At 41.4% G+C, this 12,419-nt stretch overlaps 1 protein-coding gene across 1 annotated transcript; it reads right to left on the bottom strand.

Annotated features, from left to right (window-relative positions):
* Positions 1-320: 320 nt before the first annotated feature.
* On the bottom strand, positions 321-3,515 carry LOC136220538 (uncharacterized). The gene is made up of 3 exons (XM_066008351.1): positions 3,062-3,515; positions 1,156-2,504; positions 321-1,062 (listed from the first exon to the last, which is right to left on the bottom strand). Exons 2-3 carry the CDS (start codon positions 1,398-1,400, stop codon positions 381-383), a joined length of 927 nt encoding a protein of 308 aa, XP_065864423.1. The 5' UTR covers positions 1,401-2,504; positions 3,062-3,515; the 3' UTR covers positions 321-380.
* Positions 3,516-12,419: the final 8,904 nt, after the last annotated feature.

Below are 12,419 nucleotides of genomic sequence, written 5' to 3'. Positions count from 1 at the left end.
CCACCCATGTAATCGAAAAACATTACAGCAGCATTGTATAATGTAGCAATCAGAAACATGTCATCATAAGCGAGCATCCAATGCTCCTACGAACAAGCTCCACCGTCCCAACTGATTCTATTAATTGCTGCATCAACACCGTCAATTAACATAGATTCATTCCTAAGGTGATGCCTAACTGATTGCCACTTCTCTTCGATGCCAAAAATGTAGGAAGAAACAACACGGAAGCCACAATTTCCATCACCGACTACGTCGCAATATGTTTCAACGTAGGGCTTAATGATCCCAATTATTTTGTCAGAATGAACGAAATCATTAACTTCATACGTATTTCCATTTGCATTGAGTGAAATAAGATATTGTAAACCGCACATAACTTATGTTAAGTGTAAATGAATTAGATATTGCAAAACTGTATTACCTGAGGATGCAAAATTATGGACAGATGATGAAGAGCTTTTCCTACCACTTCTACCACTTCTACCACGGCTCATAGATGAACTACTAGAACGAGCACATCCACGCCGAGTTTCGTTGTACTCCCAGGCACTAGGCATACGTTTTGTAGATTTACCCGCCTTCGGTCGTCCTCGAACGTTAATTTTCACATCAGGTTCGGTGTAATGTGCTTGATCAGGGTGTAGTTGATCATGTATAAGTATTGAAATGTTTCGCAGCAAGGCTGTGTCACCTTTAGAGACCTGGTCGACTAAGGATTTAAAATATCTATGATCCTCTGTCTGATCAGGACACCCTTCAGTTTCATGAGTCTGACCATAATTAATCAAAAGTGTTCTCCAGAACACATGAACCCTCTCAACACTGATCATATCGCCAGACTCATAAGCTTGTTTGATCTCGCATGCACATGGTATCTGATGAGAGGTTCTCAATACACATCCACAACGCGCATTCACTTCATGGCTCAAACTTCTCATGCGAGCTAACTCAACATTGGTCAGTTGCGTGTAGTAGTGTGAGACTTTGCATACCAAGTGGTTAAAGGGGAATCCGGAGTAAGAGACTCCTTTACGAAGCCTGGACTGCTCAAGCATGTACCTAATAAGAACATAAACATACTATCAGTTGACTGAGATTTACAAATACATGATAAGAATACAAACATCTTCCAATAGAACCTATTGAAAATACCTGATATGAGATGCCTGGGCTTCTATCTGCTTATGAACCTTTTTCCATACCGTATCCAGCGATCCTGTGGATGTATTGAGCCATTGCTTTAGACTCGCATGTTCACTCTCCACACGACAAGTGGTTGTGTTTCCAAAATGTAAGAAATTTTTCGTCCATGCAACAACAAACTTCCCCTTATGCACCAACCACGTCTCCTCAACGTACGAGATAAGAGTTTGGTACCTGCTCATCGAATCCTGCATCTTGCCCAGATTTTCCTCGTACTCCACAATGGATAAAGATTCAATTAATGTTCTCCATTTTCCATTCTTGAATTTACCGGCAATTGATTTGTCTCAGATAATTCTGTACGCCCGATCTTCTACATCCTTGTTTATATGACAGGTGCATAGCAAATGTGCTGTATGTGGGAAAACCTCCAGAATCAGTTTCAACAACCCCAATTCCCTATCACTGACGATAACAGTCGGGTTGAGATCAAACCCAATCAAAACCCTCAGCCGCTGCAGGACCCAACGGTAACTTCCTTCAGTCTCATCTTTAATGATGGCATATGCGATCTTGAAATTGTTATTGCAAGGCGTCATCCCAACAATTTCAACAAATGGCATTTTGTACTTGTTGGTTTTGTACGTGGAATCAATGCTGATGTACCAGTGATAAGTCCTGAATAAATCTACTGATTCTGGATGTACCATAAACACATGTGTAATGACGCAGGAATCACCCTCAGTTTGCGTATAATGAGCATACTTGTTCTCGAAAGCGATATGATAGAACTGACTAGCCAAGTCTCTACCTTCAAACCCATCCTTCCTCATCTTATCTCTATAGTTGTAGACGTGTTTAATTGTTGGGTGGTCTTCAGGATGCTTTTCTTTAACGGCTGCTAAAATAGCACAAGGCTTTGCTTGAGCCGAACTCATATCACGAACGATTAATTTAGATGCGATACTGAGTCCGCTCATCTACCGACTTCCCTCTGGATACACACGTAACGAATGATTGTGCTGACCAGTTAATCCAGCCTTAGCCTTTATCCCCCAACCAGTAAGGTCTGACCGTTTATAGGCTTTAATCTCAAATTTACACCTGCACGCTTTAGTTTTCGTTTTTCGTATTAACCCTGCGTCATCTGTTTTCCCTCTGTAGCGTTCACCCCGTGAACATCTCAATTGCTTTTGCTTTCCACCATTTTTATGCGAAGATATTGTAATCTCAAACCCAATTCGAATAGCTACCTGTTTTGCCCAAGTAACAGCATCTTCACACGAAGGGAAAACGGTGTCCGTTATAAAATGAGAACTGTAATCAATGTCGTCCGGTTGCCAATCTTCTAACGGCTCCTGAATATATAAAAAATGCATAATATGTATTAACAATACGCACAAAAATGTTAAAAAATGGCATTCGGTTGCATAATAGGTATTAACAATACATGTAAAAATATAAAAATATAAATTTAGGGCTTAGTCGGGTTAAAAATTACAATTCCGAGCTTGTTCGGGCCTCGTATAGGCTAAACGGACAGGCTGCCCGGTTAAAATACAAAAAATTGGGCAAATTATGCCTAAAGGGGCAGCCTGCCCGTTCCACCGTAGGTGGGAACGGGCAGGTCACGCCGCTCGTCCGACGGCGGAACGAGCGGCATGCGCTGCTCGTTCCGCAGGCCGAACGGGCAGCGCGCTCTGCTCGTTCGGCTGGTGGAACAAGCGGCGCATGCCACTCGTTCTGTAGGCCGAACGAGCGGCGCATGCCGCTCGTCCGCACGGTCGAACGGGCAGTTCGTCCGTTCGGCCGTGCGGACGAGCAGCATCTGGCGCCCGTTTAGGCCAAATCCAATTTAAAAAAAATTAAAATTTAATAAACGAAATTTTAATTTAAATTTATATCGTAGGATTACCTCGTGTACGAAATCATGGTCTTCGGGAATGCTCGGGTCCATTTTCGTCCAATTAGGGTTTTTAGGCTTGGGAGAGAAAGAGAGGAAAAAAAAGTTTTGGTTTTTGAGTTTAAATTATGAGGAGGGCATAATTGTCAAAATAGTGCGGTGGTTGGAAAAAATATTGCTGTATATAGCAATACCCAATTTTATTTTAGTTGGTCAAATTTTGACTTTTTGATCGGTCAAACTGCTGATGTGGTGCATTGACTTCGCGTTGACCGGTCATTTTTACCTGCTGTATACCAAAATGGGAGGTCACCTATAAATTCGTATATATTAGTGAGACAAATTGAAGGTTGTACACCAAAGTGTGAAATTGGGCAAAGGTTGTACACCATTGATGAAATTTACCCTCTTTTTCCCACCTCCTTATCTTTAATGTGTCACCACGGCCGCCGTCTTACCAAAGCCGGCTTTTGGGGAATTCTCCTAGATCGGTGTTTAGGAGGAGAAAAATACCTGTTCCAGTCACCATATTTTCCAGTCAGAAAAATATCAATATTGGTCTTAGAATTTTTCTCACGAAACAAGGAATTTAACGATATGATTTTTGTTTCAAGAGGTAACTGAAATATAGAGTTATAATGAAAAATATGATTAAAAGAAAAGAACATGAAAGTTGCATAACCTGATAAAAACGTTGACCCTGTACCTGGGTTAATCCTTTCTTTGGATAATTTTTGTACAAAATTACTTCACTGGATCTGGTTGGGAAATATTTTCTTAGAAATGGCTATTTTCCAATCAGGTTTTTTTTATAGAAATTGGGATGAGACAGAACTTGAACGGGGTGAGCACTCATGGTCCAAGAACTGACAAACCCGTAATATATAAATAAAAGAAAAAAGTAAATGTTTGAACAATAGAAGAGGAATGAGAACAAACAAAAGAAGGAGGGAGGAGAAAAGATAGGAAAAGTCAAGAAAACCGCAATTGTGAAATACTACAAATGTCATCATTGATAAACTTGTGGCAAAAAGAATGAGCTGAAGGCCACCAATCGATCACGGAGGAAGAGACTTCAAACTTTGCCAATGAATCAGCAACTCTATTTCCTTCCCTAAAGATGTGAGAAAAGATAATGTTCATTCTAGAGCAAATGTTGAGACAATGCAACCACTCTTGTCGAATACTCCAAAGAACATCCATGGAGCGGTGTCTAAGCAGATTAACTAAATATATTGAGTCTGACTCAACCCAAAGTTGATGCCAATTTTTCTCACAAGCAAGATCAATTGCGAAAATAGCGGCTCTCAATTCAGCCATATAACCAAAAGGAGGGGTAGAAAAAGCAAAACAACCTTTGGAAAAGCCTCGATAGTTGAGAAAAATGCCTCCTGCTCCTGCCTCGCCAGGAGTGCCAAAAGCATAGCCGTCCACATTGACTTTAACCTAGCCCGGAGGAGGTTTAACCCAATGGACCGGAATAATGTTGGGAGCAGGAGGCGGCCTAGGAGAAGCCAAAAGGCGGGATAAGATAGCAGCATCTCTCCGAGAAGAGCAAAAACCTTTAGAAGTGGCCAAGGACTCTCGAATCATTCGAAAGAGGGTGATCTTCGAGTGCTGAATAGAAAGAGTAACTTCCTTAAAGATTGCTTCATTCCTGCAATGCCAGATTAACCAGATGCAAGTGACAGCGGCAACACGCCAGATCATCGACACCTGTGAGCTAAAATGAAGGCTACGAAGAGTGCTGAATAAATTGATGAATTGGGAATGACGAGGGAAAGATCAATCAAAATGAATCTCAGGGGCCCTCCAAAGAGAATCTGTAAAAGAACAGCTAATGAATAAGTGGATAATGGACTTAGCATCCCTACCACATAGAGCACAACGAGAGGCAATGGAGAATCCTAGACGCTGCAGGAGGTCATGAGTTGGAACCCGTCCATGCAAAACTCTCCAAAAAGTGAAGGAACGAGAAGGGGGGGTGTGAGCATTCCAAAAAAATTTATACCAGTCCACCAAGGAGGAACTATGACTGATAGTCGAATAGTACTCTTTGGCAGAGAAAATACCCTTCGTAGAGGGCTACCAAGTGCAGAAATCAAAATCATCACTACCCCGGTGAATAGATCGAATACTGTCTTGAACAACCGAACGTAGAGTACCTAAGTCAAGCCACTCCGAATTTACCAAAAAATCATCAACAGAATTATAGCGAGAACGCTTATCCTGATGATCAAGACCCAATCTGTCCGCCATCGATGGTACAATCCACCTATCTGTCCAGAAATTAAGCGATGAAGACTGGCCAATCCACCAAAAGGTCTGGTCCCAAATGGATGAATAAACAAACTTACAAGAAGACCAAATCGAGGAAGGAGCAATGGTAGATTTCATGAGAGAAATAGCTAGACTTGTGTCTTGAATCAATTCCCAACACATCTTTACCCAAGAGAGCCTGGTTAAAGATCATAAAGTCCTTAATACCCAAACCTCCACCTTCCAAACTTTTGCAACAAGTCTTCCAGGGAACCGTGATTAGAGTTAAATGCACTGCAAAGGAGAGGGAGCTACCTTTCCACTTGCTAAATTGAGAGAGAAATTTGTCAGTAAGACTGCTAAGATGAGGAGCCCTTGGAGCACCTTTGAATAGAGGGACTCCTAAGTAACTGAAAGGGAGAGACTCCAAACGAATGCCAAGATAGTGAGCAAGACGAACTCTCCTCGGGGGACTCACCTGAGAACCAAAAAAGATAGCAGATTTGTCCCAACTAACCTGCTGACCAGAGATCTGTCCATAGAGCAGGAAGAAATCCTTGAATGCATGCAAGTTGCTCAAGCATGCCACTCCAAAAATGGAGTATATCATCAACAAAAAGAAGATGCGAGGGAAAAGAATTTCCTCCAAAATAATACATGGGAGAATAAGTGCCCTCCCTCACCATCTTAGCAAGCCAATGAGAGAAAAAAATCCCCAGCAATGTTAAACAGAAGAGGAGAGAGGGGGTCCCCTTGTCTAACCCCTCTAGAACAAGAAAAGTAACCCTTTGGAGAACCATTAATCATCACAGAAATACGAGAAGATGCCAGAATGTTTAGGATCTAATCCCTGAAAGTGAGAGAAAAACCAAAGGTATCCAACACAGCCAAGAGGAAGTTCCAATCTAAAGTATCAAAAGCCTTACGAATATCAATTTTTAAGGCCATATGTCCACCAAAACATTTTGTCAAGCATATTAACTCCCTCAGAAGCTAAGGCAATGCACTGATGAATGCTTCTACCTTTAAGGAAACCATACTTGTTATGGGAGACAATCCTTGCTGCAGTAACTGCAAGGCAATCTGCAAGAATTTTTTAGATGATTTTAAAACCAAAGTTACTCATCACAATTGGACGAAAATTCTCAATTCTGTCAGCTTCAGCAACTTTAGGAATTAGAGCCATAATACTAGAGTTTAAACCAGGCAGGATGCAACCATGATCAAAGAAAGCCTGAACCATATTGCAAACATCCTTCCCTACAATATCCCAAAAGAAACGATAAAAAAATTCCCCCAAAACCATCAGGGCCAGGGGCACTGTCAGGATCCAGGGAAAAGACTGTGTCTTTAATAGTTTCAATGGAAGGTTTAGAAGTTAATTTTTTATTTTCCAAAGAAGTTACTAAGTTGGGAATTACCTCATTAATTGTAGAAAGATCAATATGTTCCCTAGAACTACGAAAGAGATTAGAGAAATACTCAATTACATGATCAGATAATCTAACCGTGTCAGAAGTGGGACCCTCATTGCCGATCCTCAAATGATGAATGTCGGCCCATGTCTTTTTAACTCTAGCAGACCTTTGGAAAAAAAACTAGTGTTCTGATCCCCCTCTTTAAGCCACTTAACACGGCTTTTGGAAGCGGAAAAGTACTTTTGTTCGTCTGGACAAAGTTTATGCCAATGTTTCTGCTCAAGTCAGGTTTCCTGAGGTTTCAGTTTTAAATTTTTCCTTCAGACATTCTGATCATTGTCCTATCTTATTTAGGCTTTGTAGAGCCCAGCAATCTAAAGGGAATAGATCGTTTAGGTATCAGGTGGCTTGGGAGTCTCATCCTGAGTTTAAAAATTTTGTTAAAGAAAATTGGGTTCCTCATTCTAATGTCTTACAAGCCTCGGAAGGTTTTAGAAAGAATGTTATGGGTTGGAATAAGAAAATCTTTGGTCATATTATTAGAAGAAAGAATGTTTTATTGAAAAGAATTGAGGGTATTCATCACAGATTGGAGGTTAGATTTGATCATAGTTTGGATGGTCTTCTCAGAACTCTTTAGAAGGAGCAACCCTTACGGGGGAGTAATTTCAGAAGAATAGGAAAGGTCAACTTTCATGGGAGCTCAACGCTGAGTTCGAACTAAATACTTTTGCCAACATCAAAATGGAGGAGTTTGTTGAAACACCTTTTCACATGATTTTGATTTGACAAAATTATTTATGTTAATCCCATGATTAAACAATTAAATTTAAGTGCTTTGGTTTAATTGTACTAATATGTTTGTTCAATGTTGAGTAAGTAAACTGACTAAAACAGGAACTAAGTGTTCATAAAAAGAAAGACAGAACAAAGTCAGCATAAGCAGATCACACAGCAGAAGCTGAGTGAAATACAACTCAGCGTTGCAAAAGAAATGTTTTCTTCAGAATAGCCTGAAGGAGAAGCTACAGAGTCAAGCTAAGCAACTTTCAAAGTCGACCGCTAAGTCAAGCTGAGTAAAGATCAAGTCAGCGCCAATGATCCGTTTACTAGAAGACAAGGTCCGACAAATCTCTGCAACAAATCAGAAGCCTCGGAAATATGATCAAGGATCTTTTCGAGACGCATGGACGGTTTGGATTTTGGCTAGAAGACAAACCTGGCGCTGGAAGACGAACCTGGCGCAAGAAGACGAAACTGGCAAGCCTGCCTCCTGCGCAAATCAGAAGACAGGATTGGCCTGCGATTCTGAATGCTGACCACATGATGACGAAGAAGACCGTTCTTCTCAACAGCTATGTCGGATTTTCAAATCATTGAAGCTTCAGAATTCAGTATAAATGGACAAGTTCATCACTTGGATCATTGCCAAAAAAAATACAAGAGAGAAACAGACAAGCAAAATCTTCACTAAGCCAAAAATCCAAAAGAGAAGCTATCTGAATAGAAAAAGCAAGTTCTTACACCCAATTCCAATCATTGTGTAAAAGTCTAGAGTGAACTGTATTCATCTAAAGTGTTCTTCGTTTTGTGAGAACAATCTTGTATCAATTGTAAAGGTTAGAAGAGTGAAGCAGAGTACTCGGTTATAGTACTCAGTGGTAGAGAAATTCTGGATACTCGGTTATAGTATTCAATGGTAGATAGGATTGAGTAGATGAATAGAGGACGGTACTCTTGCATACTCAGTTGCTATTGTAAACGGTTTGTGCTCTACCTTTAAAGAGCTCAGTAGTGGATTGAAAAAGCCCGGAGGAATTCTGGGGACTGGACGTAGGCGGTGAGGCCGAACCAGGATAAGTTTGCTGAGAAATCTCTAACCCTTTCTCTTGATATATATGTATATGTATGTGTTGCTTGCTTAAATTACTCAGTAAATAATTTGTACAAGCCGACGCTGAGTAATCAGAGTGCTGAGTTGGAAGCTGGCCTAAAGTGTTACTTCCCAACTCACAATTGAAACAGCTCTAGTCAGTATCTGATTAAAGCTGTCTCACACTTCACTCAGTCTTGTTGACCTGAAACTGAGTTAAAATATCAAATATTTAATTAAGTCAGCATTATTGAGCGAAAAAGTTATATTAGTTCCTAACCCCCCCCCCCCCCTTGGAACTAATCCTATTACGTTACACGGGACCAACAGACATGGCTAACAAGAGCATTGGGTTTTGTTATGAGACGACACCCTTGCTTTCCCAGTAATGCCAAATTGAAGGCAGTGAAATCTCTGAAACTTAAACCGCCAAGACACTTCGTGACACACAAGTTGTCTCACTTCATCCAGTTGATTGCTCTTTCACCTCCCAGTTTATTACCCCGCCAAAATGAATTCAGCATGCGTTGTAGCTCTTCTACTATAGAACTGGGGAGCAGAAATACCCCCATAAAATACACCGGGAGAGCTTGCCCCGCCGATCTGATAAGTGTCGCTCTTCCTGCTTTTGATAAGTGTTTACCTTTCCACATTTGTAGTTTGTCCACAATCTATCTTTCAAATGTGCGAAGATGGCCCTTTTGGATCTTCTGACCAATGACAGAAGCCCCATATACCGACCCGTCGGGAGAGGATTTGAGACACCCAGAATGTGAGAGATACCGTCATGCAACATGAGATCTACATTATTGCTGCATATCAACCCAGATTTGTCAAATTCACTGTCTGGCCTAAAGCAGCTTCATCTTTCATCTATGGTAGCATTAAAAAAGAAAAAGGCATCATCTGCAAATAATAAGTGAGTAATGCTAGGGGCTCCTCTAGTGACACACTCCTTTCAGCTACTGTTTACTGACTGCATCATTGATTAGAGTGGTCAAGCCTTCCACACAAAATAGAAAGAGATAAGGAGAGAGGGGATCTCCATGTCTCAAGCCTCTTTCAGGAATTACAGACCCAACCATATTAGAATTCATTCTAACCGAGTATCGAACTAACGTCAACACATCATAATCATTGAAACCCACTGACTAGAGAATCCCAATTGTAACATCATAACCTGAAGATAGTTCCAATCAACTCGATCATAGGCCTTGCTGATATCAGTCTTCAATGCAACTGCTACCTTCTTTCTGTTCGGATTCTGTTTCATGATGTGTAACATCTCAAAAGCAACTAGGACATTATCTGATATAGAACGACCTTTCACAAAAGTTGATTGAGTCTTTGAGATTATTCCTGGCAGTAACTCCTTAATACGATTCGTCAACACCTTAGAAATTATCTTGAAGGCCACATTACAAAGTGCTATAGGATGTAGGACTCTCATCGAGGCTGTAGAATCTCATTTTGGAATTAGGGCTATCACTGTGTCACTAAAGCCATGAGGAAAGGAACCCCGTGAAAGCCAGAACTTCGCTGCTGAGAAAAGATCGTCACCAACGACGGACCAGAATTTCTGAAAGAAAGCCGGATTGAACCCGTCGAGACCCGGCACTTTTAAAGGATGCATCTGAAATAAAGCTTTGCGGAACTCATGCTTGGTGAATGGCCTAATAAGCTTCTGATTATCCTCAGCTGTAACCCGTGGTTGAACAAGATCAGTAACCTGCTGAAATTGGGCCTGACTGCTCAAAAATAGTCGACCGTCAAGGATTCAAGGCCTGCTTGATTCGAAATCCAGAAACCTGCGTCATTCTCCAATTTAGATACATGATTTGTTTTCCTGCGACCATTTGCATAGGCATGGTAAAATCGAGTATTTGAGTCTCCCTCCTGGATCCATAATTTTTTGGATTGTTGGCGCCAATGATCTTTTTCTTTGAGGAGATCGAGCAAGTGAGCTTTCGAAGTATTAAATTCAACAATTGCAGTGGCCGCCGAGTTTCCTCTCAATTGATCAAGTTTCATGTTGCTCTCTTTAATTTCCGACCTGAAGTCGCGATTTTTCTGCCTTCCCCAAGTGATTAACAACTCCCCAAGTCTGAGTAGTTTAACATGAAATAGAGCCGCTTGCAACTCAAACCACTTCGATGTAATTACAGCCGATAAGTCCGGTTCTCTCAACAATTTATCCTCAAATGCAAATTTATTATTCCGAAGAGATTGATGTGGTACCTTTGTGATTAAAAAAATTGGTGAATGATCCGAAATAGGAGCAAAGCCATTGAATAATGATTCGTCAGGGAATAAGGTCGCACATGCTTCTGAAATTAAAGCTCTATCCAGTCTCTCCTGTACCTCGTTGGGTTTACCCTGATGACGAATCCATATGAATGGATAGCCATCCATAAGGACATCATTAAGCCCACTTGCCTCAACAGCCTCTTGGAACCTTTTGATGCACCACTCATGGTGTGTTCTTTGCGCACGCTTATCAAATTGATCCAGGAGATCATTAAAATCTCCAATAACGGCCCATGGTAAAGAAGATGCTGAAGCTAGCGATTATAGAAGAGCCCATGAGTCCCTCCGTCGACTGCTTTCCGGAAAGCCATAGAACCTTGTTAACCTCCAATCCCCCAGCACACTGTCATGAATACACGTCTCCTTCCAAATAGCACAAAAACCTCCAATATGCCCTGCACAGTCCACATCATAACCTCCTTCAAACCGTAGTCTCCTTCTAATTTCTGCAATCCGAGTACCAGTAACTAAAGTTTCAAATAAAAAGATGACAGAAGGGTTGTGAACTCTCATGAGTTCACCCAGCACCGGAACTGCCCTGGCATTACCAAGCCCACGACAGTTCCAACTCATAACTTTCATAATCCATGGCAGACCTCCCCATCGAGGCCCGCTGATTGTCCATTTTTTGAAACTGGTAATGTTTGTGTCTACTTTGCTACTGATCCCTCATTCTGAGTCTTACCCCACGAGTCTCCCCCATTGGTATCTATTTCCATTGACTGGCCCTCACTCTTCCTTCTCTTTCTCTCTTCAGGTAATTCTATCCATTTGGTTGCCAACTTTTGCGGTTGCTACAGAAGACTGACAGACTTACCCGAATCCAGCATGCAGGGCCCCAGATTACGAGCTAAGGATTCTAAAATAGGAGCATGAACTTGTTCGCCTCTCACGCTGCTACTTTCCCTAGTCGTTGGTGCCTCCTCCTTCAACCAGCGTGCACTGCCAAAGTTGGATGTGCGTCTAGGTGCAGCATGGATCGAGGCATCCCATCCCCGAGGTACGTCTTCGTCTACAGCTTCGTAGAATTTATCACAGTTCCTATCAATATGCCCGATGAGACCACATATGTAACAGAACGTGGAAGCTTTTCATATTTAAACAGGCAATGGCTCCATTCTCCACTTCTTCTGACCTTTTTTCATATCTTAAGAGGGAACCTGACATCCACATGCACTCTAATCCTCATGAATGGTCTATTGACAGACCATCAGTTCTTCGTATCATACTAGAGGAACGAACCAATGTAGTTCCCTAAGGCCTTGCCTACTGATTCAGAAAATAGCCCTACTAGCACATCATGTATTTGAACCCAGAATGACGCTAAATGCAAAGGGATAGCTAACGGGTCCTCTCCCTCTTTCAGTTCATGCAGTATGAATAGGTTATTATCGAAGGTCCAAGGTCCTCCCTCCATGACCCATTTGAGATCATACACATGGTAAAAACGGAAAAGAATAATTTTCAAACCAAGCTCAGTAATTGAAATACCTCTTCCAAGTCTCCATAATCC

This window comes from Euphorbia lathyris, chromosome 2, assembly GCF_963576675.1.
Source record: "Euphorbia lathyris chromosome 2, ddEupLath1.1, whole genome shotgun sequence".
Classification (NCBI taxonomy): domain Eukaryota; kingdom Viridiplantae; phylum Streptophyta; class Magnoliopsida; order Malpighiales; family Euphorbiaceae; genus Euphorbia; species Euphorbia lathyris.
The sequence above is the reverse complement of the archived record's forward strand: the minus strand, read 5'-3'. Positions and strand labels throughout refer to the sequence as shown.

Coding starts and splice junctions, on each gene's coding strand:
- LOC136220538 (XM_066008351.1), bottom strand. CDS start 1,400: ATGCAGGATTCGATGAGCAGGTACCAAACTCTTATCTCGTACGTTGAG. Junction 1,063..1,155: donor GCCCAGGCATCTCATATCAG/GTATTTTCAATA, acceptor TGTTCTTATTAG/GTACATGCTTGAGCAGTCCA.